Raw genomic sequence first — 23,852 nt, 5'->3', positions numbered from 1 at the left:
TAAATCTATACTAATCTAAGGTACCTATATACTAATATTATAAAGAGGAAAGGTTTGTACCTATGTATGAATGGTTTTCACGCATAAACTACTGGACCGATTTTGATGAAATTTGGCACAGACAATCTTTAGACCCTGAGAAAGAACATAGGCTACCTTTTATAGCGAAATATGTACCACGGGCCACGGCGAAGCCGGGGCGGACCGCTAGTGTGTATTCTATATACAATAATATGTTCAATATTAATACTCATTACCTAGTAAAAAGTACCTAGGTAGGTACTACAAAAAAATTCCATGTATAACACATTTAAATGACGCATCTTTGATCTTTGAATCAAGATATCGCTCGTGGTATTTATTTTTATTATCCTCATAAGCTTAGTAATAATAAGGTTCAGATTTGGGTAAACGAGCGCTTCAATGCGTCAATAATAACAATATGGCGGCTGACGCCATTGTATGACGTCGCCCTTCCGTCCCCTCAACCCTGCGAACGGCCATCGACAGCTGCGCAGCTTGGCGTGTTTTGTGAACGTTGCAAAACGACCTCGATTGAATGGCCTCAAACGGATAGGAAATAACGAACATTCTAACATTTTACTATGATTCAGACAGGGGTTAGCTGATAATAATAGGTAATTGTAACTTCTTTGTTTTTGTTCACTATAATATGGGGATTACCTATTTGCCTTTTATTTAGTAATTAGTAATCTAAACCTATTTGAAAATAAAAATGTGGGAATATCGGGATTAGGGATAACAAAGTTATTTAAATAGATAGGTAATTAAATTGTTTACAGTTTAATATTTTTAAATTCTTTGTGTACCTACTATAATTATTATTAATTGGTTTTTGATTGCAAGAGATCTAAACAATTCCCTCCTATTCTTATATGATATACTTAGTCAAAATATAATAATAGGTAGTTAATACCTACACATGATTCAATCTTTTTAGAGGAACCTAGAATGAGTTGAAAAAGGAATACCTACTTATTAAAAAAAAAGTACCTAAAGTTGTAAGCACAGAACAGGATGTAAGAGATCTGATTTTTGATCTCTTCTTGGACCACTGCTTATCAGTATTTGTTTATTAGTTTTTAATATAGTTGGTTATAATTATTCTCAACTCCAATTCTTTAAAATTCTTAGTAAGCATACCTAAGATAGGTAAGTACGGTAGGTACTTCTTTTTCTTTTCTCTTAAATTTAAAGCTAAAAATAATGAAACGAAACCATAAAAGTATTCTTAACGGAATGAATGCCGGTGCTGTGGGTCTTCCGATAATAGGTAATTATTTAAAGCCGATGGGTTTAACGACCGTTTCATGAGGATATTTCTATTCTTAGAAACGACCTTTTAAAAAATAATTCTACCTGTCGTATTATTTGGCATGTACCTACCTAATAATTCATAAACATAATAATTATAATCATAGTAAGTTTTAACTTTAAACATTAAATTATACGTTAATCGACAAACTATTTGACCTACTTATATGTATATCGAATAAGTACATACCTAATTGATTTTCATTTAATAATGGTACTAACAATGTTAGCTAATGAATAATGATTTATTATTTTCTAAAGTAATTCAAAATGTAAATTATGTATATTTTAAACACTTATCAATAAAACAACTTTGTTTTCAAACTTAATATATTTAATGACTATGTGTAATTAACAAAACAATATTTAAATAAGATACTTTATGTACAGGTCCATAGGAGATTTGGAGATCCATTTTATGTTGTTGCATGCGACATAATGAGCCTCTGAAACAAAATATAAATGTTGTCAAAACATCCAAAACGAGGCAATCAATGAAATAATAACTGAACATTTTATTTAACTAATTTCTGTATATATTTTTACGTTTTAGTATCAATTATTTTTATTTGTATTCAGGTACGAGTTATGAAACAGTATATCTTTGTAAATTTCTTAAAAATTGTTGGGTTATGTTTACAAAATTTTTGTACTAGTACATTATAATGTTTGTTATATATATTCGAAATCCCTATTTGGCAGGCAAAGATTACGAAACTGTATTGTTTTATTTAAGTAGCTTTTAAGGGGAAGCTCCCTAAATTTTATGTGAGTTTGCATTAATATTCTGAAACAGGCACACATACAATCAAAATGGAACTTTAGTATATGATTTATTGGGTCTTTTTCTTTCGATGTACAAGACAGTTACGTAATTGTAACATTTTCGCTCGATTCATTTTTTATTCAAATATTATGCCTTTTTTAAGGATTATTACATTCTTTTAAAGATTTACTTGGACTTTATGTCTAAAATAAATGTTAACAGTAAGAAAATAAAGTTTACTATCGAATCCCAAGATATTTTTTTTCTAGATCCATTATTAATTTAGTTATAAAAGAAATAAGAATTGAGACTTACTTTTCAAGCTCGAACGCGATCAAAGAGCGCACGCGATATTCAACTTTATTACGGCTGTATTAGCGTCTAGTACCGTAACCGGTCTCTCAGTGCCAGAAATGAGAAAGGGAGCCTCCTCTTAACGTTTAATTTATAAAGTTACCAGCTTACCGCCCACGGCTTCGCCCGCTTTCTCTAAAGCGATTTGAGATATAAACTATCCTATCTCTCAAGTTGGATCGAACTGCACATGGTGTGCGAATTTTATTATAATCGGTTAAATGGTTTAGAAGTCCCTTGAGGACAAACATTGTGACACGAGATTTATATATATTAAGATTACACACATTCCACACCATCTAGCGATGGGTCCATGGTTTAAAGCAGCATATTAGTTCATACGTTGAATACTAGGTGGCGTTACTTAATATGGAGTTATTTTGATATATGAGTGAAAAATTATATTCTAACACCATTATTATTTTTCAAAAACTACAAAAAGTGTGGTGTACGGACACGCTTGATGGAATTGACATAAAAATGATTTAACTTATGGTCTTTAGTAGTGGATTTGTTCTCGTATACTGTTAAGGTAGCCGCAGATAGGACGGAGCGCTGCGCAGAGAATTTGTCATTGTCAAATTATATCGCTATCGATATTGTCCTTATTAAAAGAATATTGTGTATATGTGTATATTTTGTTATTTGATTTTGAATATTATTTTAATGAGGGCAATGTCGATAATAGTTTGACAATGAAAAATGCGCTGCGCTGCGCTCCATCCTATCTGCGCCAGCCCTTAATAGGGCATTATATTTAGTCCTAGATTCCTACAATAGTGTACCTTTACTGAATAATCATTATATTAAAAACTTATTGTATTTAGGTATATACTTTTAATATGATATTTATTTAATATATGCTTTATGTATATACATATGTATTTATGTGTGTATGTATGTTTTTATTTAAATAATTTTTATGTATTTATGTATGTGTATGTTTATGTATATTGTTTTTTAAATTTTTGTTTTTTACGTATTAATCTAATGCAGCTTTACCACCAGCCTCTGTCATGATTTTATGTTTTTTATCTTGTGTTTGATTGCCTGGAAGAGATGGCTACTAAAGCCATAAGGCCGCCATTTGTGCATGTCTCTCTTCTGTATATGTATGTCTTTTTATAGTGTACAATAAACCGTTTTAATTCATTAATTAATTCGTTCACCTTGACGGGGTGTAGCGCGTTAGTGATCTGCAGGCCCAGGCTGCGGGCGAGCACGAGCGGCGCGAGGTGGTGCGCGTACAGCCGGTACAGCGCGTCCACCGCCAGCTGGGTGGGCACGTTGTGGCGTTGGCGGCAACTCTCGTACTGCTGCAGCCAGTTCTCGTGCGCTGAGAGACATCTTATCTTAATATCCTACTAATATTATAAATGCGAAAGTTTGTATGGGTGTTTGTTACTCTTTCACGTAAAAACTACTGAACCGATTACAATGAAATTTAGCACACATAAAGAGGGTAACTTGGATTAACACATAGGATAGTTTTTATCCCGGAAATCCCACGGGAACGGGAACTATGCGGGTTTTCCTTTGCAAACGCGGGCGAAGCCGCGAGCGGAAATCTAGTCTAGTTTATAATATTCGAATTATAATGTTTTTTTTTAAATAGGTCCACCAAACTGGACATAGCACTACAAAAATAGATATGGTTATTCTATGATACACCACAAGTAATAGGTGCTTCTAGAGGTGAACACGTCCTGCAATCTATACTAATACTAGCTTACCGCCCGCGGCTTCGCCTGCTTTGTCTAAAACCTAATAAATTATATACTAAAACCTTCCTCTTGAATCACTCTAATCTACTAAAAAAAAACCACATCAAAATCCGTTGCGTAGTTTTAAAGGGACATAGGGACGGAGAAAGCGACTTTGTTTTATACTATGTAGTGATTATAAAGCTGAAGAATGTGTTTATTTGTATGAACGCCCTAATGTCAGGAACTACTAATCCGAATTGAAAAATTCTTTCGGAGTTAGATAGCCCATTTATCGAGGAAGGCTATAAGCTATATATCACGCTAAGAACAACAGGAGGAATTAAAATTACAAGACTACTTTTTCAAAACTATCGATAAATCGATTTTAATCTAATTAAAACAACTTCTACAAAACTGTTTAAAAAAGATTTTAACCATGGAAATTGTACACTAGACACGTTATATGTTTATGTACACTTACTTATATCTAATCCAGTATATAATGCGTCAGCCAGCAAATGTGTAAGATCCTTAACATCACCAAAACCTAGGTTCACGCCTTGACCAGCTAATGGATGGACGCGATGCGCGGCGTCTCTGTAAAATACGTGCAAACATTTATTTTCTTAAAAGTGGCTAAATTTGTAAATAAATACTGTAAAAAACATAAAACATAAAAAAAATATTTTTCAAAAAACAGGTACAGCATTATGTTATGAACTGTATAAGCATATTTGTAGAAAAGCTTTAAATAGGTCATTACTGCTAATAAATGTAGGTACCAGCTATAAGTGAAACTGGGCAAAAATGTTAGTACACATTTCTACGCTAATACAATTGGGTTTTTGTCCATATCTAGTTAAAGAAAGACAAAGATATTATGGTGAAGTGACTTTTCAGAAATGTGTATTTTGCTAATACAAGCCAAAATCGATAACTCACTTATTTGTACATAAATAGTTGCTGCATATCTCGTGCTGTGTCCCAAAGGGCGTGGGAAAGGCGCTCTAGTATCCTTGTTATGGAACGAACACTCGAATACAATTCTGTATTTTCAATCTTTACGATTTTCCTTTATATTTCTTACTAGCGGTCCGTCCCGGCCTCGCCCGCCGCCCATATTTCGCAATAAAAGGTAGCCTATACCAAATTTCATGCAAATTGCTTCAGTAGTTTAGGCGTGATTGAGTAACAGACAGACAGAGCTACTTTCGCATGTATAATATTATTAGTATGGATATGTGTGTGTGCGTGCGCGCACGCACTTTTTTACAAATTTGCGTGTGTGTATATTGTATATGTGTGAGTGTGAATATAATAGTACAATATAAATTCCTCACCCAATAAGAGCAACTCCAGGCGCCACATATCTTGTGCTGTGCCCGAAAGCGAGTGGGAAAGCGGCCCTCGAATCCTTCGTGATGGAACGAACACTTGGTGGTAATTGTCTCTCAGTGCCATCTGGTAGTCCCACTCGCTTGAGGAACGATCCCACCCAGCTGGTGCACGCTTCTACGCTTTTGCTGCGTGGATATTGCTTCCACTGTATATCAAATAATTTAGTATTTAAAAATGTAATCCATACTAATATTATAAACTAGCTTCCGCCCGCGACTCCGTCCGCGCGGATGTCGGTCTTTGCGTGGATGGTTTATTTCTCCATTTTGAGTAGCTCGGACAATGACATCTTATAAATATCTATTGGACCCAAATACGGCTAGGTCTATAATAATACGCAACGTGTGTTCGCGGTACCTACTACAGAACAACGTCTATGGATAACTGAAAAATAGAGATTAATTTTTTTTCTACGTATTTTTCCAGGATAAAAAGTATCCTATTTTACGCCCAGGATAATAAGGTATAATTATACCAAGTTTCATCGAAATCGAACCGGTAGTTTTCACGTGATGTCTTCACATACAGACAGACAGACAGACAGACAAAAATTTTTTTAATCATATATTTGGGTTTGGTATCGATCCAGTAACACCCCCTGCTAGTTATTTTTTCAATATTTTCAATGTACAGAATTGACCCTTCTACAGATTTATTATATGTATAGATGCGAAAGTAACTCTGTCTGTCTGTCTGTTACTCAATCACGCCTATACTACTGAACCAATTTGCATGAAATTTGGTATAGAGATAATTTGATACCCGAGAAAGGACATAGGCTACTTTTTACCCCGGGACATAGGATAGGTTTTATCCCGTAAATGCCACGGGAACGGGAACTATGCGGGTTTTTCATTGACTGCGCGGGCGACGCCGCGGGTGGAAAGCTAGTAAACATATACATGTATGAATGGACGGATTAATTTTTCACATCTATAAAATACATAAACTAAACTTAAAAGAAATTATACATTTGGTAAATTATTATTTATGTGTGTTCAGTGGTCCCAAGATGGTAATCAATCTTAATTTTACTATATACATACATAATATTATAAATGCGAAAGTTTGCATTTTAATTCGTTTGCTTGTTACTCCTTCACGCAAAAAACTGCTGAACCGATTTTCATGAAATTTGACTCTCAGGTAGAGGTTAACTTTGATTAACACATAGGATAGTTTTTATCTAGAAAATCTCACGGGAACGGGTACTATGCTATGGTATTACAGCTTAAAAGTTTTTGCATTTACTAAAGTACCTTTAATTTTCATAACTACCAAATCTATAACTTCACACAAATTTGTCCTTAAAAGACTATTAACAAATAAAAAAAATATGTCTGCTTACCAAAGCATCATTAAGAGCGTCGACAAAGCTTTCTTCTGGCAACTGCAGCAGTTCCTTAGCGTGTTCCGGTGACGTGGACCAAACGAGGGAGCTTCGTCTCGAGTCCAAAGGCAGTAATGCAACGGGTCCGGTTGGCAGGAAACGTTGCCACGCTGTCGTGTTTTCTGATTCCTGTTATTCATTAATTAAAGTTTATTTCATTTATTTATTTTATTTATAACACTTTACTATGCTAGTAATTATACAAATTACATAAAACTAAAACTTATAGCTAAACTAGCACAGAGGGCGGCCTTATCACTAAAGAGTGATCTTCTTTATTATCGTGATTGGAAAGTTAAATATTTAAAAGCATGTTTTTATTTTAAATATTTGGATAGATGTTTTCTATTTTGACAATCTATACGAAATCAATATGCTTCAGCATCATTTTCAAAAGTTAGAAATGGAAATATTTCACTGTGGTTCATAATAAAAATTATATCAATCAAGGTACAATTGAGACACAGAAATCGAGGAGTGTTTCTATGAGAGAAAAGAGCTCAGAGCCAAAAAGTACAAACCATTAATATATATTTTCAGGATAAATTGAGCATTTTGTAAATAACAGTTACAGTATTATGCTAATAAAATACATTCTAATGGACTTTTTTTTTTTTTTTTTTTTTTTTTTAGTGGAGAATGCATTTAGGCATACCCAGAGCGCTCAGGGAAAGGGCCCTGGGTTATGTCGGACTCACCCTGCAGAGTGCAGGGACCTACCGACTAAACTCCACTGTGTTCCGCCGTGCCGCTGTATTGACGGAGCCGCGGGTATTCGTTGGAACGCATCCGTAGACCCGTCAGCGGCAACCTATCTCTAGGCCCAACACGACTTAAAGCTGTGGCGGGAGGCCGCCAGCTCTACCTTCCTGGGGGGTGGCGTGAACGGAACACTTCTCACGCCGCCTCTCCGCACCGGATGATGGATTATGTCCCCGTTCCATCATCCGGCGCCCATCATCAAGGAGGCAAGTTGCGACCGTGTAAAGCGGCCGCGACACGGCGACGACGCCCAATAGGACGGTGACGCCGAATTGGGTCCGCGGCAGGGTTTCTCTCGCGGACCCGCTCTGCCTCCTCCTTCTGCGACATCACATCCTCGCAGAATGTGACAGCCGCGCTCCACGATCTGTCGCTGCCAACCATCTCACGAACTATGGAAGGCAGGGAGAGATCAGGGCCGACGACTGCGACCAGGCGAGCACGGGGCTCGGACCATGCGGGGCACACGGCGAGAGTGTGGTCTGCCGTGTCCTCAGGACAGTCGCACCAATGACAAGCCATTTGCGGCTCCCGTCTGGCGACTTTGCACAGGTACCGCCCGAAGCAGCCATGTCCGGACAACACCTGTGTCAGGCGGAAGGTGGTGGCCCCATGCCGCCTGTCGCACCACTCACGTAGGACCGGTCGGATGGCTTCGACCGTCCTTGCTCCTGCGCTGGGCTCTTCGAGCCGACGTTTCCACTCCCTGAATCGCCGCTCGAGAGCCTCAGCCTTCCATTCCTGGACTTGTTCCAGGTATGGATTGATCCCATGCGATCTGGACGCGGCGACGCGGCGATAAACGTCCGCCAGCATTTCGGCGTCCAGGTCCCACGGGGACGTCCCGGCCATTACGCACGCGGCCTCGAAGGACACCGTGCGATATGCCCTCACGACTCTGAGCGCCATGACCCGCTGCGGTCTACGCAAGAAGGGTCTGTTACGGGTGCTCAAAGAGTCGGCCCAAATGGGCGCACCATAGAGGGCCATGGAGCGAATGACGCCGGTGTAAAGACGACGGCACGCGCCCCCAGCCCCTCTAAGATTCGGGAGCAGACTTCCAAGTGCCCCGGCCATCCCAACAAGACGGGGGGCGAGGCGACGGAAGTGCTCCACGAATGTCCAACTGCTGTCTAACACGATACCCAAATAGCGCAACGTGGAACTGACGCTGATGGACGCACCACCCACCTGGATGGCTGAACCAGCAGGTTGCGCCCTCCGACGGCCCCGAAACATAATCGCCTCCGACTTGTCCAAAGCCACCTCTAAGCCAAGTCTTCTGATCCTGCGCACAACTTCCGCCACACCAGCGGTCGCAAGGAGGGCCGCCTCCCTATACGAGGCCCCGCGCGCAGTCACCAGGGTGTCATCCGCGTAGCAAAGCACGCTTACACCCGGGATATAAGTGGCGCGCAGGACCCAGTCATAGCCGATGTTCCACAGAAGGGGCCCAAGAACCGAGCCCTGTGGAACACCGCAAAACATCTCCTTTTCCGTCCATCCACGGCGTGCGGGGTACGCCACAGCCCGCTCTGACAGGTAGGACTGCATCAAACGAACCATGTACTCGGGCACGTTGTGGCAGCGGAGCGCCTCAATTACGCAACTCCATGGCAGCGTGTTGAAGGCGTTGGCGATGTCAAGAGACACCGCCAAAAGCACTCCACCATCATCAGCCGCATTGTCTGCGAGATCACGCAGCGCCGCAATCGCATCAATGGTGGACCGTCCCCGGCGGAATCCAAATTGGTTTTCACTCAGGTCCGGCCCCACTCCCTCCAGATGATCGATGAGGCGAGCTGCGAAAACGCGCTCAAAGAGCTTGCTCACCTCATCGAGCAGCACGATCGGCCTGTAAGCCGAGGGCGAATCGCGCGGGCGTCCGTCCTTCTGCAACAGCACCAACTTCCCAGTCTTCCACCTCCGGGGAAATTGGCCCTGTTGGAGGCATTCCGTGAACAGTTGTTCCACCCTGGGTCCAAGTGCACCGAGCGCCAACACCCAAACCCGCCCTGGGATACCATCTAGGCCAGGGGCGGTGTTTTTTGCTTTGAGCCGCTCCACTGCCACTGCGAGCTCGTCACGCGTGACCGCCGGGACATTTTCATCAGCGGGCTCCTCCTGCGCTGTCATTGTGGGTGCCATCGGAGGGGGAGAATGTCTTCCCCGATCCGGAAACAGGGACGTCACCACCTGCTCCAGAAATCGAGGCTCTAGAGTTTGAGATAAGGGCGGGGCCCAAGGGCGAAGTTTTTGCCTCACCCTCTTGTACGGCCGACCCCAAGGTTCATGGTTCAAACCCTCGAGCATCTCCTCCCAAGCGCGAGTTTTTGCTGCCTTAATCGCGTCCTGGAGAGACACGATACAGTCTCTGTAGACGGCGTATAACCGCGCTTCCTCCTCTTCGTCACGCCGTCTACGGCGTCTGTGCCTGGTGTACGTCCGCCTCGCAGCCACGCAAGAAGCACGTAGCTGGGAGATATCGGCGGACCACCAGTACGTTTGTCGCCTTCTCGGAACCGATCGCACTCTCCGCATGCTCGCGTCGCACACTTGCACCATTGCATCAGCAAGCCAAGTGGCCTCCTCCTCCACATCAACGCTGCCATATTGCGGCGTCGGGAGCCAAGCCTGCACTATGGCAGCTTCAATGAGAAGCTCCCTATCGAGGCTACCAAGTGCCCAGCGTGGGCGGCGCTCACCAGTGGGGATTCGGCTGGAGGCCGCTGAGGGCGTGGATACGCTGAACCGGATGTACCGGTGATCCGAAAGCGTCTCCACGTCCACAAGAACCCTCCAGTCTTGAATACACCGGGCGAGAGGGGGGCTCGCGAAAGTGACGTCTACAATGGAGCCACCCCTCTGTCGCACGCACGTCAGCTCTCTTCCGCGGTTAAGAAGTGTTAACCCGGAGGCAACTGCCCAGTCTGCAAGCAGTGTACCGCGCACGTCACTTGCCCGGCAACCCCAAGACACCGACTTGGCGTTGAGGTCCCCGGCCACGAGCACAGACAGTGGCTGCGCGAGGTCGACCAAATCTCTCAGCTCGACGAGAAACTCCTCGAAATCGGCGAGACAGCGATTTGGCGAGAAATACGCCCCAACGACGGTGTAGCCGTTAATTACCGCTGAGACGCAGCCCCGTCGCCTGACCACTCGCTCTATTTGAGGACCACCTTGTGTAACTAGTGTCACCAAGCCGTCCAGATCGCCCGCCCAGTTGTCCCGGGGTGGCAGATTGTACGGCTCAGACACTATCGCCACATCATTCTAATGGACTTACCGCAAAACAATTTAAACACAGTCTAACTTTAAACCAGGGATCTGTCACTTTAATTGTTGTCTATGTGAAATACGACGAAACCAGATTAAAGAGAACCCACGCTTAAAGTTAAACCCTGTCTAAAGTTTTTTGTGGTAAAACAGTTCTTGTTTATTTACCTCTGACAATTCAAGTGTTGCTACTACTCCCATGTGGTCGTACTTCCATGACACATATTGCACTCCCATAGCTTTGCGGACTGCTGAGTTTGCGCCATCGGCACCAATCTGGAAACCGGATTACAAAACCTAATAAATAAACAAATATAGCAAGGGAAATCCCTGAAAAACTGTACAAGTACACGGAAAATTTATAAATTCATTCTATTAAAATCTGAGAAGACAGTCATCTTTTAGTACCTACTTACTAAATATATTTAAGAAACTAGTCAAGAAGCTTTCATTTACTGGTTGAATAAAATTATTTAAAGAGACAGTGGCAATAATAATGTTTTCACTTTTGTAAATAATCCAAAAACGTACTTTAGACGAAGATTGTATTCTTACAACTAAGCTTAATTCATAACTTAAATGAAGAAGTTTTTAAAGGACACCCACAAGTCTAAACTATATATTATGTTGTATACACTTCTTCATACAAAATGCAAGTGGAATATAAAATGAATATTTCTCAGCTCTCGTACCGCAGTGTTTATTTGTATTATTATAAATAGACGATTACAAGCAGGTGAAATCTGCTAGTCTTCTGGGAATGATTGGAAACAAATGGGTTTAAAACAACGTTCATACATTTAGAATCATGGTATCACAAGTCAAATATCTTTTTAGTTTGTTTATACATATTTTCAAAGGAAACTTAAGATTCAGTAGTATTCAATCTGACTCCGCACAAGACGCTGTTTCCACCAAAAGATATATCAATTTAAAAGTGACAGTGGAAAAATATATAATAAATTGTGAAAGACTGTTCAAATTTCGCATCTTTGTGCATCTTAAATGTTTTCATTTCTTTGATATCTCAAGTTGTTTTAAATATATAAGAAAAATAAAAACATCAAGTCTTGACGCGATCCGGGCGTTTGTTAAATTGGACCGATCGTTTACCGCCAATGAGGTTAAATAAATATTTTATAATATTAATCAGGGCAAAAAGAATTGTGTAACAAACAAACAAATTTCCATGAAGACCTTATTTTTGGATTGAAATGAGTGATGTTTTGTGATACTATTATCGAAACTAATGAGGTAAGAAGGTAGTAAGTGATCTTATCTTTTAGTCCTTTTCCTGTAAAGAGCAGACTTAACAGAACATATTTAGAGTACAAGAGGAGGTGGCAGGTTATACTTTAGGTCAGATATAGCCAAACTATTGATTCTTGTAAACTGCATTTAAAAAATATTGTGTAAATCTAATATTTTTAATTTACGTAGACATAAGTAGACTAGGTACGTTCGGCACTTCTGTGGACCTTTGTGGAAATTACTGCTCTAGGATCTTCTTTTATTTGTTCACTAGGTACTATTAATATATTAAAACAATTGTTAATGAACACTTATCTTTAATATTAATTTAAAGCTAAAGATTTTGTTTGTTGGAATCTGTAAATCTCAGGAACTACTTTACTGATTTCAAAAATAATTATTAATCTGAAGAAAACACACTCAGCTTAATGATTCATAACAGAATTATTATATTAGTAGTATATTTAGCAGTCACACGAAATTATCGTCATTTTCATAATAGATGAACAAATTACTCTTATATTTTGAGCTTTTATGTGTTTGAAGATTAATTAAGATTAATTTGCTAGACCCAGCTGACGATGACTGTTTTATTTAAAAATACATAACGCACAACGGCAGTGTAAGTTCGTCGTCCTACCAATAATTATTTGGAAAAAATACATTTTATATATTGCATTGAAATACATGTTTTCAAGGATAAAGGCGAAATTGTGTTTCATTTCTATGTCATCCTTTCACGTCGCAACGGAGCGATTTTATGATGATATTATTTGTGTCTGGAGATAGCGAGATGGGTTATAAAATATTACTTTTTGCTGCAGTGGTTATCTCATTCCATTTCTGGGGTAAAATTATAAGTCCCGTGGGGCTTCTGGTATGAAATCTATCCTATGTTATTTCTCAGGTCTCAAACTATCTCTGTAACAAATTTCATCCGAATTGGTTCAGTGGTTTAGGTGTCAAGAAGAGACAGACAGATAGAGATACTTTGATATTCGTAATATTAGTTACATAGTAAATATTAAGTAAACTGTGATATTCGTAAGGATTAAGAACGTTTATGAATTAATCTAAACAACCATTCAATCACGATCAATTTGACTTGGATATAAAACTTTCCATCGTTTGTATGCAAACTAACGTCTACATGAGGGATCTATTTCTACGGCAATTAACTTCGGCGCGGTATGTACCGAGCCTGTTGTTCTAATAATGGATATCAGAATCAATTGTTTGCAACACCGCCACGCGAATACAATATGTGTAAACAAAATTCGTGGAATTATAACATTTTTTCCGTGCGAAGGTCGAGATTCCCATCATTCGGCTGAATTTAAAAAATATTGAATGCATCGTTTCTCGTAACGTAGATTATATATTTCCCTATTTTAAGACGATACACAAAAAAAAATCCACTGCTTGCTGGGCGGAGTCTAATAGCTCGCTATCGCGAACGCGGGCGTGCGCGAAGTCATTCTTGCAAACTCGCCGCGCTGCCGCTGGCCGACTCGGGACAAACATGTATGGAGTCGTCATACAGCTATAATATTGTTATACATATATTTAATTGGACTGAACACTCCTGTGGGATAAAACAGGATTCACGGTATAACCTAATTCCACGCGGGCAAAGCCGCGGTCGGAATGATATTTTTTTAAATAAAATAATTATTTAAAAAAAACACACAAAATATATTCACGCAAGTATTTATTTTTTGCACTCTATTATAATGGTAATTATTCAACAAATAATCAAAATAAAATAGCCAGAACAAAGTTAGGCCCTGGTAGGGTAGGTAGGCAGGTACAGCAATGTGAGACGAATACTGGCTTATTTATACCAATAATAATGTATTATAAACATTAAATTAAGTTTACTTTCTAACAACAAAAATACATAATTTTAGCTAATGTGAAAACGAATCAACCGATCATCCCACAACAATGATATGTGCACACAAATATTCATCCAAATCGGTTCATGTGATTAGGAGGAGTGACTGCAGCGCCACCTTCCGGGCCCAATTGTGTTTCCAGATCACCCAGGAACTCATATACACAAAATTTTTCGAAAAACTTTCACATTACTATGTAAATATGAATATAAACCTGTTTTAGTACTAAGCAATTTCCCGCACAGGTGTAGTAAGTAAAAATGAAATAAATATCAATATCAAATTCTTTATACAACATACGTATCTACCACCTACTAAGAAATGTAATTCTTGAATTTTTTTCGTATTTTTTTTAAATATAATACTACTCCAATGAGCTTCTGTTCCATATTACGTCCACCATACTTCCACTAAGTTCACCATGATTTTTTATTTCTTTGCACTTTGTTGCTTTTTGCTAAAAATGGAATCATGCGATAAAACCAGTAGAGCGTTGATAACATAAATTTTTGACTGAATGAAGGTGCTTACGAAGGTTCACATTGTGAACAATTAGTGGGTTTATTTTCCTTCTGGATTCCGGATTTCTGAAAAGATTATTTATGCTATAAATTAAAAAAATCTTACACATTCGTTATGTACTTAAAACAGGGGTACATATCAAACATCGTCTATAATACAAATATCATCAAATTTAAAATAAAACCAACTTACTCCATTAATTTGTTCCAATTGTAAGCATTCTTTTTCCTCCAACCTTTATGTTTCTTCTTCTTATTTTCTTTATTGTCCCCATTTGTCTTATCGTGTTGTCACCCTTTGTTACGATTGCGCGACTCGAAGACAAGCGACACAAGTTCCCCGTGTGACGGCCGTAGCGGGAATGACTCGTGCAGCGATCGGGGTAGGAAGGTACAGGACGGCTCTCGCTAGATTGGCTGGTCGCGCGCTAATTTCAAGTATTTCTTGTTTATTTCAAAACCATCGCATATTTCAAAATTCTAACACGGTAGACGTATAGGTTGTATATTTTATAGTTAATATCCAAAAAGTCGTAACTTTACGTTTGTTATTTTGAAGATGCCAGAGATTTAAAAAAAATAACAATGAGAACTTTGTATTTTTTTTCTATCGAGAAAATATCATGGAATCATGTTTCTAAAACGGTACAAGTATTGTGTTACTATTGAACTTTCTTGTCAAGAATTTTCATCACGACAACTTTAATAATATAAAAATTACGAAGGTTTAAAAAGGGCCGTAAATGTTAGAAAAATTAATTCATCACCTTAAAGTCGAAGCTTTTGATCATGTTTTAGTTGTTTAGATAAAGAAAGAAATCATTGCATGCCAATAAATATCGTTCAATATCAATACAGATCGGTATTACCTTTTGTACGACATATCCCCGGTACCTACCTAACTTCACGTGATAGTCTTTTCTTACATTTACTATTGGAAGGAGTCGGCTCTAACACGTTTACCTCGTAATGAATTCAACGAAACAGATTTAAATCTATCACTGCTAACTTTGTTGTTTTGGCTATCGTATCCTATTGATGTAGAATATTATTGCAAAGCTATGGAGCTTATGTTGTGAAAAACAAATAACGTGATATGTTGCTAAAACTCCCGGCCAGACTTGATGAAATGTGTCTTGATCTCCTTCCCCTTTTAACAGCGAGCCCATTTTTCAGCGTAGTCTCCGTTTGTTGAATTTGCTTTTAATCGTATTAAATTAATGTTAACTCACATAGTTACTAAATGTCAACAAATTTAAATCTTTAATCTTTCAACAAAGACTCTCGCAACATTTTATTTATATGTATTAACCACTAAGCTTTTAATCACAATAAAGATTTTCATGTAAAATATAATTCCCTGCCTTTTACACCGTAAAAATAAATCAGACCAAAAAGAATTATTGTGTAACAACATCGTTCCTTTTTGTTTATAGCAATAAACAAAAATAAAAAATATAACACGATATTAAAATACACATGTTAAAGGATTAATGTTCTCTTTTAAGTAAAGCCATCCCTCACCAAAGTGAAAAATGAAGATAAACGACTTTGAATAAGATAAAAAGAAATTATAAAATAGAGTAGAACACATATTATACGTGTGATCTTTATAAATAATGTCGTGGGCGGCTCATCGGCTGACATCCAAATTTTTCAATGAATTTGATATCACACTCTCAGTTTAAGGTGGAATGGGTAAAGTGTGCGGTAAAGTTCATAATTGTATTTATATTTGGTACAGGCGTATTTGAGATTTCAGTTTTCAGTGAAGCGCGCGTGTGCTTGTTTAGATATGCGCAAGAGTTACCGCGAACGTGATGCCTTCTGTGAAAAAATCGAGCGCTAAGAAAAAGGTTAACCTCATTCCAAACTATTCATATACGCGTTGAGTGTGTGTTTGTGTTAGAATAGTTTAATTATATTATCACGGAGGCCGAAGTGTTGTGTCCATAAGTATCGGAAACAACGGCTCAATTATTGTGACCCGCGGACCCATAAGTAGCGGTTTTTTAGCAATAAAACAGATAAATACGGAATACCACATTATGGTTTAAAAGCTGTAAACTTCAGTTTATGACTAATAAAGTAAATTTAACTGCTTTTTAATCGCAGGGAATGAAGAAGTGTACAAACACCAACATTTTACTTAATTAATTAAGTTTAAGGGAATAATTTGGTGGTACATATATAGATACAGGGCCGGGGTATAAACCTTAAATAACTACTTCACCAATTTTCAAAACAGGAGTGAAGCTTTAAACCAAACATTAACTAATAGTTTCTAAATAACTTTAGAAATAATATCGCATTTGAAAAATTATGGAATGATTGATAATGAAAATAATTATGTATATGTCTTCTGACTTGTTTTTTCTTATTTAGGGGTTTCGGGAGGGAAGTACGAGGTGGAGAGAGGATATTGACGAACTCCCCGAAGATTCAGATGAGGCAGAAATTGTCTATATATCAAGTGATGAGTCTGCTCATGGCACTGATTTGGATGACCGATTACGAGTGAAACCATCCAGGGATATCTGGGAACTAGGTACCTACGAGAAAAAATATTTACTCTAAAAATATTTCTACATTTATATGGCGGAGTTTTTAATTTCGATACGAGTCATGTTTCTCTCAAAGCTAAATGTTAAAATAAAACTTAATCATAGAGTAATTGAAGAAAACATCTTCTGTTGTCGGCCCATAATTGTAAAAGTTATACTTATGAATGAATTTTTTAATATCTAATCGAAAACGCAGAATAATCGATGTAATAAATATTAATTTGTTCGCAAACAGAGGAAATACAAAATGTCTTGAAGCAGCTTCCCTATGCGGAGGAATTTGCCGCGCTTTTGGAAAACGGACATACTGAAGAGTTGATAAGTTTAGCATCTGATACGGATACTGTGGGAATAAAATCAGCTGCCCTCTGGGCGGCTTGGATGGGCAAGAGCTCAGTTCTAAACAAACTGTTGAAACTTGGCGCTGATCCTAACAGTTCTGATGATGCTGGGAGGTAAGGTAAACAATAAGTTAATATAGTTACGAATTTATGATTGAATACCATCGCATTGTTTTAACTACTAAAACTAGTTCATAATTATATTTTTTTTTTCAAAAACATCGATGAAAACAAGGCTATGTCGATCCGGTGATGCCGAGATGGGCTTGTGATTTAAGTATTTTTTTTTTCTTTTATGCGGTTATTCATGTCTTTCTATATTATATTATTTATATGATTTATTTCAATCCCAAATTGTATTTATTATAACGAGAATCGTCAAAATTTCAAAGAGAAAGTTTAATGCCCAAATCCCGATCGATAATCGTCACCGGAACTATTTAATTGATATCTGGAAACCATAAACGAATGCTAAAGTAGAACGCGTTTCCTTAGAGGTAAAAATATTTACGCATAAGTATAGTTTATTACTTTGATGACATTCAATTAGTTAATAGCTTTATTTTTCTAAGTAAACTCAATAACTAGCTGTTACTAATAAGTAATAATATAAGCCGAAGAGTTTGTATGTTTGAACACGCTAATCTTAGGAACAACTGAACCGGTTTCATTAAATTTTTAAAATTGTGTATTTTAGGGATCCTTTGAGAGCATAATTATAGAGAGGGATTATACAATATGTACGATTCAAGGACGCATAATTATAGATATCTTTCAATCAGTCGTCAATGCTGCATTTTATATGGGATTCAGTATCTGATTAATAATATTTCAGAACCTGTTTACATCTAACTTGTCTCGTGGCCAGTGAGGATTGCGCACGGCTGCTCCTGGAACATGGAGCTGATCCCAATATGTGGGATTCAACTACAGATCGGAAAGCTACACCGTTGCATTGCGCTGCAAGTGCTAAATCCGTTGCATGTGTAAAGGTATACAATTATAAATTCTTGAAAAAAAAAATCTGATCTTGGAGATCTTGGTTCTGTTATATTATAGTTTTAATTAATATTTCTAATTCTAACAAAAATATTAGGCAACAATTATTAATTTTTTTATGGACCTGGGTTCGTTTTAGGATCCGAATTTAAATCAAACACCTATTTCCAGGCGCTTCTGAGCCACGGAGCTGATGTAAACGCAGGTTTGAGCGAACATTCTCCACTACACTACGCAGTTTTAAGTGACGCACCGGATGTCGTAAGAGAGCTGTTAAACGCTGGCGCATGCCCTGACACACCGCAGGTGAGCCTGTATTCCATCATACAAGTGTAAACAATGGCTTATTGTAATAACAGAGCCGTTGAATATTATAGCAATGATCAAAACACGTGTTGTCGAAACGTAGTCGTTTAATAACAAAATCCAATGCAATAGTGTTTTTAATTTTACTTGCTATTTTATGCTTTCAAATGATTCAACATTAGCATTTTTAGGTATTCACAGAAACACCACTTCACGTAGCCGCATCATTAGGTTCACCATCATGTTTGAAACTTTTGCTCGATGCTGGAGCAGATGTAAGAGCGGCCATGGGAACTGGTCGAGCGACTGCCTTGCATTTAGCTGCAGTGGATGGTCATGCGGAATGTGCGCGTTTGTTACTAGATCATGGTGCTCATATCGATACACCCAACTCTCGAGGCCAAACTGCACTTCATCTAGGTATTGCGTCTTTCGATCTATGCAAATTAATGTATTCCATTTATTATTTATTAATTAATTTGCATTTTCAGCGGCGTTAGCACAATCTGTTGAAGTGGTGGAACTTCTCATGGTGAGAAGAGCAAATGTAAGAGCTCAGGATGTTGATGGACGGACAGCGTTGCATGGTGCTATAGTCAGAGGGGCCCGCGCCTGCGATGTTGCGAGGTTACTATTGTCCGAAGGAGCTGACCCTAACGCCTCAGATAACTTTGGATATACACCATTACATATTGCAGCGCTTAATGAGTTTTCTGCGTGTGTATTGTTATTATTGGGTGAGTATAGTACTATTTATTATGTCTGTTTTTTTTCCGCACCGAAGCCGAGCAATATATTGGTGTAATTTTCGTATATCGATACTTGGAAGGAATAAGATCGTATATAAGATGCTTTTATTTACCAATTATATTTAAATCGGAATATATCCATCCTTATTGCCAAATGTACCTACCAAAGTAACTAAGTACAAATTTCGAAATATTTTCGATTAACCCTCCCCTTATTATTTTAGATTATGGAGGAGATGTTACATTACGCACCAACGGCGGAGTTTCGGCATTATCATTCATCGTCCGACGGGTTCCCGATGTGGTTCCTCGATATCTGGGCAAGTTTGATGACGCCGTTCATGTCAGTGAACATGAGTTGGGAGACGTTGATTGCGAACTGACTATTGACTTTCGGCCATTAGTACCATGTATATCGAGAGGCGAGGCTGAATTGCTTCTCGCTTTCATAGAGGTAAACTTGCAACTTAGAAAATTCTTTAATCAGTTTTATTAACTTTTCCAATTGTGAAGCTGAATTAATTGAAATATAAAATGTATTTTAGGTTGGCCGAAAAGACATTTTAAAGCATCCCGTAGCAGAGACATTCCTTTTTTTGAAGTGGAGACGGATCAGGAAATTTTTCGTCCTGAGCTTTGTTTATCACGCTTTATTTATTACACTTTATAGTGTTTACATTTTACGTATGTATTCTTATTATTAATTATTTTCCTTACCTATGATTTTTTTTTATTCAGTTTTAATGTTTTCAGAGTTGTTTCTATGTGAAAATAAAACATGTGACATACCAAACTACCTGCGACCGATTCAGTACGTCATACTTTTACTAAATATTTGTTTCTTGGCTAAGGAAATTTTCCAATCCTGTCTCGATTGGTCTGCGTATATTAGACAGTGGGAAAATTGGTTGCAAATTGTTATCATCATAGGAGTGTTTTTGTGCACGGTAGGTATAATTCTGTGAAAACATAATTACTTTAATATTTAATTTTTTCACAAATACATATTTACATATTTCATTAATATTTACCGTTTTAGATACCCACTTGGAACATAGACAACGAAGACGCAAGAAAAAATACATCGACCTGGCAGCATGATGTCGCGGCCATAACAATATTTTGTTGTTGGTTGGAACTAATGATGATCGTTGGACGATTTCCAACATTTGGACTTTACGTACAGATGTTCACAACAGGTAAGTATTTACTGGAATTTTAAATATATGATTGATGCATTCTTCGTGAATATGAAATAAGTGACTATTTTCAGTTACGGTGAACTTTGCAACATTCCTCATGGCGTACAGTTGCTTATTGATTGCTTTCGGTCTGGCGTTCAGCGTATTGTTTAGCAACTACCCGCCTTTCCATCTTCCAGCAGCCCTGATCAAAACAGTTATGATGATGTCCGGAGAATTAGAATACGAGGATATATTCTATAGCGAATGTTCAGGGTCGGAAATACAGTACCCGTTCACAGCACATGGCATGTTCTTGATATTTGTCCTCCTTGTAACAGTTATTCTGACAAATTTACTTGTGGGATTGGCTGTTAGCGATATACAGGTCAGCATATTCTTGCTAGTTTGTTGAATGTGTATTCAGTATTAACAGAACTATCGAGTTTCACAATAGTAAGACCAAATTTGCAAAATTAATGATTTCATTATTTTTCCAGGCTCTTCAAGAGAGCGCTGGATTGGACAGACTCGTTCGTCAAACACAACTAGTAGCGCATCTTGAAAGTATGCTGTTCAGCTCTTTGCTGACATGCGCCCCGAATCAGCTGCTAGCAGTATTACGTTGGGGAGCATTATTGACTGCATCCCACATGCGTACACTAAATATCAGACCAAACGACCCCCGAGAAAATAGAGTAAGTAATATAATAATATTCATCATCAAAACAAAACCACTTTTGTAACATGACCATTATTCCATTTGAAACTTCTTACAGATACCGAGAGAACTGATTGCGTCAGTCTACAAGATGGTTGCCAGCCGGAAGGAGACGCGAAAAAGCATACGTAAGAATAATAATTACGAATTCCGTGTAAGAAAATATGACGAAGAGGACGTTGAGAGGCAACAAGTTAAACGCAAGAGTTATTTGTATGATCGATTTTCTTTCGATAATCAAAATGTGGAGAGACGCAAACGCACAACTTCCGACTCAAATAGAAATAGACCAGCGTCTTTTACAATTAATGCTATACAAGAACTTTGTATCGTCGAAATAAAAAATCAGTTGTGCGATTTATCGAAGAAGATAAATAAAATGATAGATACAACAGAACAACGGTTAAATATGATAGAAAAGAAACTGCAAGACAAGGATCCACCATAAGAAAATCTGACTGTGGCTATAGATTAGAGCTTAATATTGACATGTGAAATTTGGAAATATAGATTAGAGCTTAATATTAACAGATGAGATTTGGAAAACCTATGTTAATAATAAATTGCCATATGTAATTAAAATAGATAATGAATTAAGATATGTTTTTTATAATTTAAATGAAAATGAATAAAGTTTTTAGTTACCTGACATGAATATTTTATTGGCATAAACATACCACATTATTATATATTATGTAGTTAAATCAAATTTTTATTGTTTCCCGATATGTTTAGGATTAACTATTGTTTTTATGTTATTTTTTTAATAACTCCAAGAAATCTATTTATTGATTTATCTATGTATAAACCCCATTTGAAATTACTTAAAATTAATATATTTTCAAATGCACTTACCAACAAATCACAGGTGTAAATGTCTCCATTATTCATAATTACAGCAGTGTCATTTCTTTCTGTACTCGTCAGTTCATAACCATCTATTTTCGCTTGGTACACTGTATCTACATTTGTAGCGGACTTATTCAATTCTGTGTTAATAGCATGTAACAGCACATCATTCTCTACAATGTATGCAACATCGTCATCGAGAATGTCGGTACTGCTGAATGTTATCAGGGCATCAGAGCTGGCGTCCCATACCTAGAAATTGTTTAATATGCTATTGGTAATAGGGTAGCTAGGGGAGTACGAAAAAAATATTGTATGAGATAATTTGTAGCTAGTGCAGTAGGCAGTAAATTGTATTAGTTTGGACATTTTGAATAATCTTACAGATAAATTTAACATTTAATATCATATTATTATTGAACCATTTTACAATCATAATCTACACCTAACTTTACATTTAGCAGCAATATTCCAGTCATACTATTTTCAATAAATGTACATGAAAGTTAATCCATCAATTCATTTTGAATTATGTTAAAAATTACAATTATATTATTGTTAGTCTGTGCTAATATTGATTTTATTTTTAACTAGTACTAGTGCATTTAATGAATCTTAATGTTTAGTATTAAGGAGATAAGCCATATCTTACTTGCATATGCCGCACTGGTTGAAGTCTCATTTCCTCCACATGCTCCCAAACATTTAATGTACTCATCAGTGTTTTAGTACTTTGATTAAGTGCCACTACTCTATTGCTGTACTCAGGTTTCAATACAAACTTTTTATTTGGACTGCCTTCCAATAATAATACTTTTAACTTTGAGAGGATTGGTGATTTACCTATAGGAAAAACATGATTATAGTATACATATTGTTGCCTCACATATTGCATAATATATCATTATTCAGTAGTAACTTAGTTGTTTCCAAATAATCTTGAAATAACAAATTTTACAATAATAATTTTTACAAAAGAGGAAACAATAATGTAAGCTATAAGTATACGTATGATAAAGTCTATATATTAATAGAATATTAGATACTTACTCATAGCACAAGCCAAGGTACACCCGACCATTCCTCCACCAGCTATTATAACATCATACTTTCCCTTGTGTTTTGAATCATTATGAGTAGCAACATTTCGTACAGAATAAAGGGTCTTTATGTTGCTTCTGAATCTTGCAATCAATAAATAATTTCTATGCATTATTAATTTTTGCTGTTTTATTGGTTATTAAATCAAAAGTTTAAGCATCGAAGCCGGAAGTGATCATTCAATTTCTATTTTCCTTCTCAAAACGAAAGTATGTACAATAATATACAGTAAGTGTTTTATAAATATTTAATATATTTTATTGAACGTTAAAATTTTAGAAATGAAAACAAATATTTATGAGAACCCGAGATGAGAACAGCCGATCGGTGATGGTGACATTGACATCTATCAAGCTGACATTGACTATAAGATGACAGAAAGAA

At 37.6% G+C, this 23,852-nt stretch overlaps 2 protein-coding genes and 1 long non-coding RNA gene across 4 annotated transcripts; 1 reads left to right on the top strand and 2 right to left on the bottom strand.

Annotated features, from left to right (window-relative positions):
- Positions 1-1,653: 1,653 nt before the first annotated feature.
- LOC123699537 (ubiquinone biosynthesis monooxygenase COQ6, mitochondrial) lies at positions 1,654-23,818 on the bottom strand. The gene is made up of 9 exons (XM_045646508.1): positions 23,418-23,818; positions 23,020-23,210; positions 22,374-22,619; positions 11,156-11,263; positions 6,908-7,078; positions 5,502-5,704; positions 4,643-4,758; positions 3,625-3,791; positions 1,654-1,781 (listed from the first exon to the last, which is right to left on the bottom strand). Exons 1-9 carry the CDS (start codon positions 23,578-23,580, stop codon positions 1,752-1,754), a joined length of 1,395 nt encoding a protein of 464 aa, XP_045502464.1. The 5' UTR covers positions 23,581-23,818; the 3' UTR covers positions 1,654-1,751.
- LOC123699535 (transient receptor potential channel pyrexia-like) lies at positions 12,132-22,127 on the top strand. Of its 2 annotated transcripts, none has more exons than XM_045646504.1 (14): positions 12,132-12,241; positions 17,043-17,205; positions 17,457-17,676; positions 18,398-18,554; positions 18,733-18,867; positions 19,059-19,287; positions 19,359-19,604; positions 19,841-20,070; positions 20,162-20,300; positions 20,370-20,563; positions 20,656-20,815; positions 20,890-21,185; positions 21,298-21,495; positions 21,577-22,127. In XM_045646504.1, the coding sequence occupies exons 1-14, from the start codon at positions 12,209-12,211 to the stop codon at positions 21,964-21,966; spliced, it is 2,790 nt and encodes a 929-aa protein (XP_045502460.1). In that variant the 5' UTR covers positions 12,132-12,208; the 3' UTR covers positions 21,967-22,127. The 2 variants fall into 2 exon arrangements, with proteins under 2 accessions (XP_045502460.1, XP_045502459.1); XM_045646503.1 differs by lacking the exon at positions 12,132-12,241 and adding an exon at positions 16,282-16,513.
- Positions 13,933-15,431, bottom strand: LOC123699539. Its single transcript, XR_006752531.1, has 2 exons — positions 14,851-15,431; positions 13,933-14,723 (listed from the first exon to the last, which is right to left on the bottom strand). It is a non-coding gene; the product is annotated as an uncharacterized LOC123699539 (long non-coding RNA).
- Positions 23,819-23,852: the final 34 nt, after the last annotated feature.

The sequence above is a fragment of the Colias croceus genome, chromosome 18 (genome assembly GCF_905220415.1).
Source record: "Colias croceus chromosome 18, ilColCroc2.1".
Taxonomy (NCBI): domain Eukaryota; kingdom Metazoa; phylum Arthropoda; class Insecta; order Lepidoptera; family Pieridae; genus Colias; species Colias croceus.
Note: the sequence above shows the minus strand (reverse complement) of the source record. Positions and strands in the feature narration are given on the sequence as shown.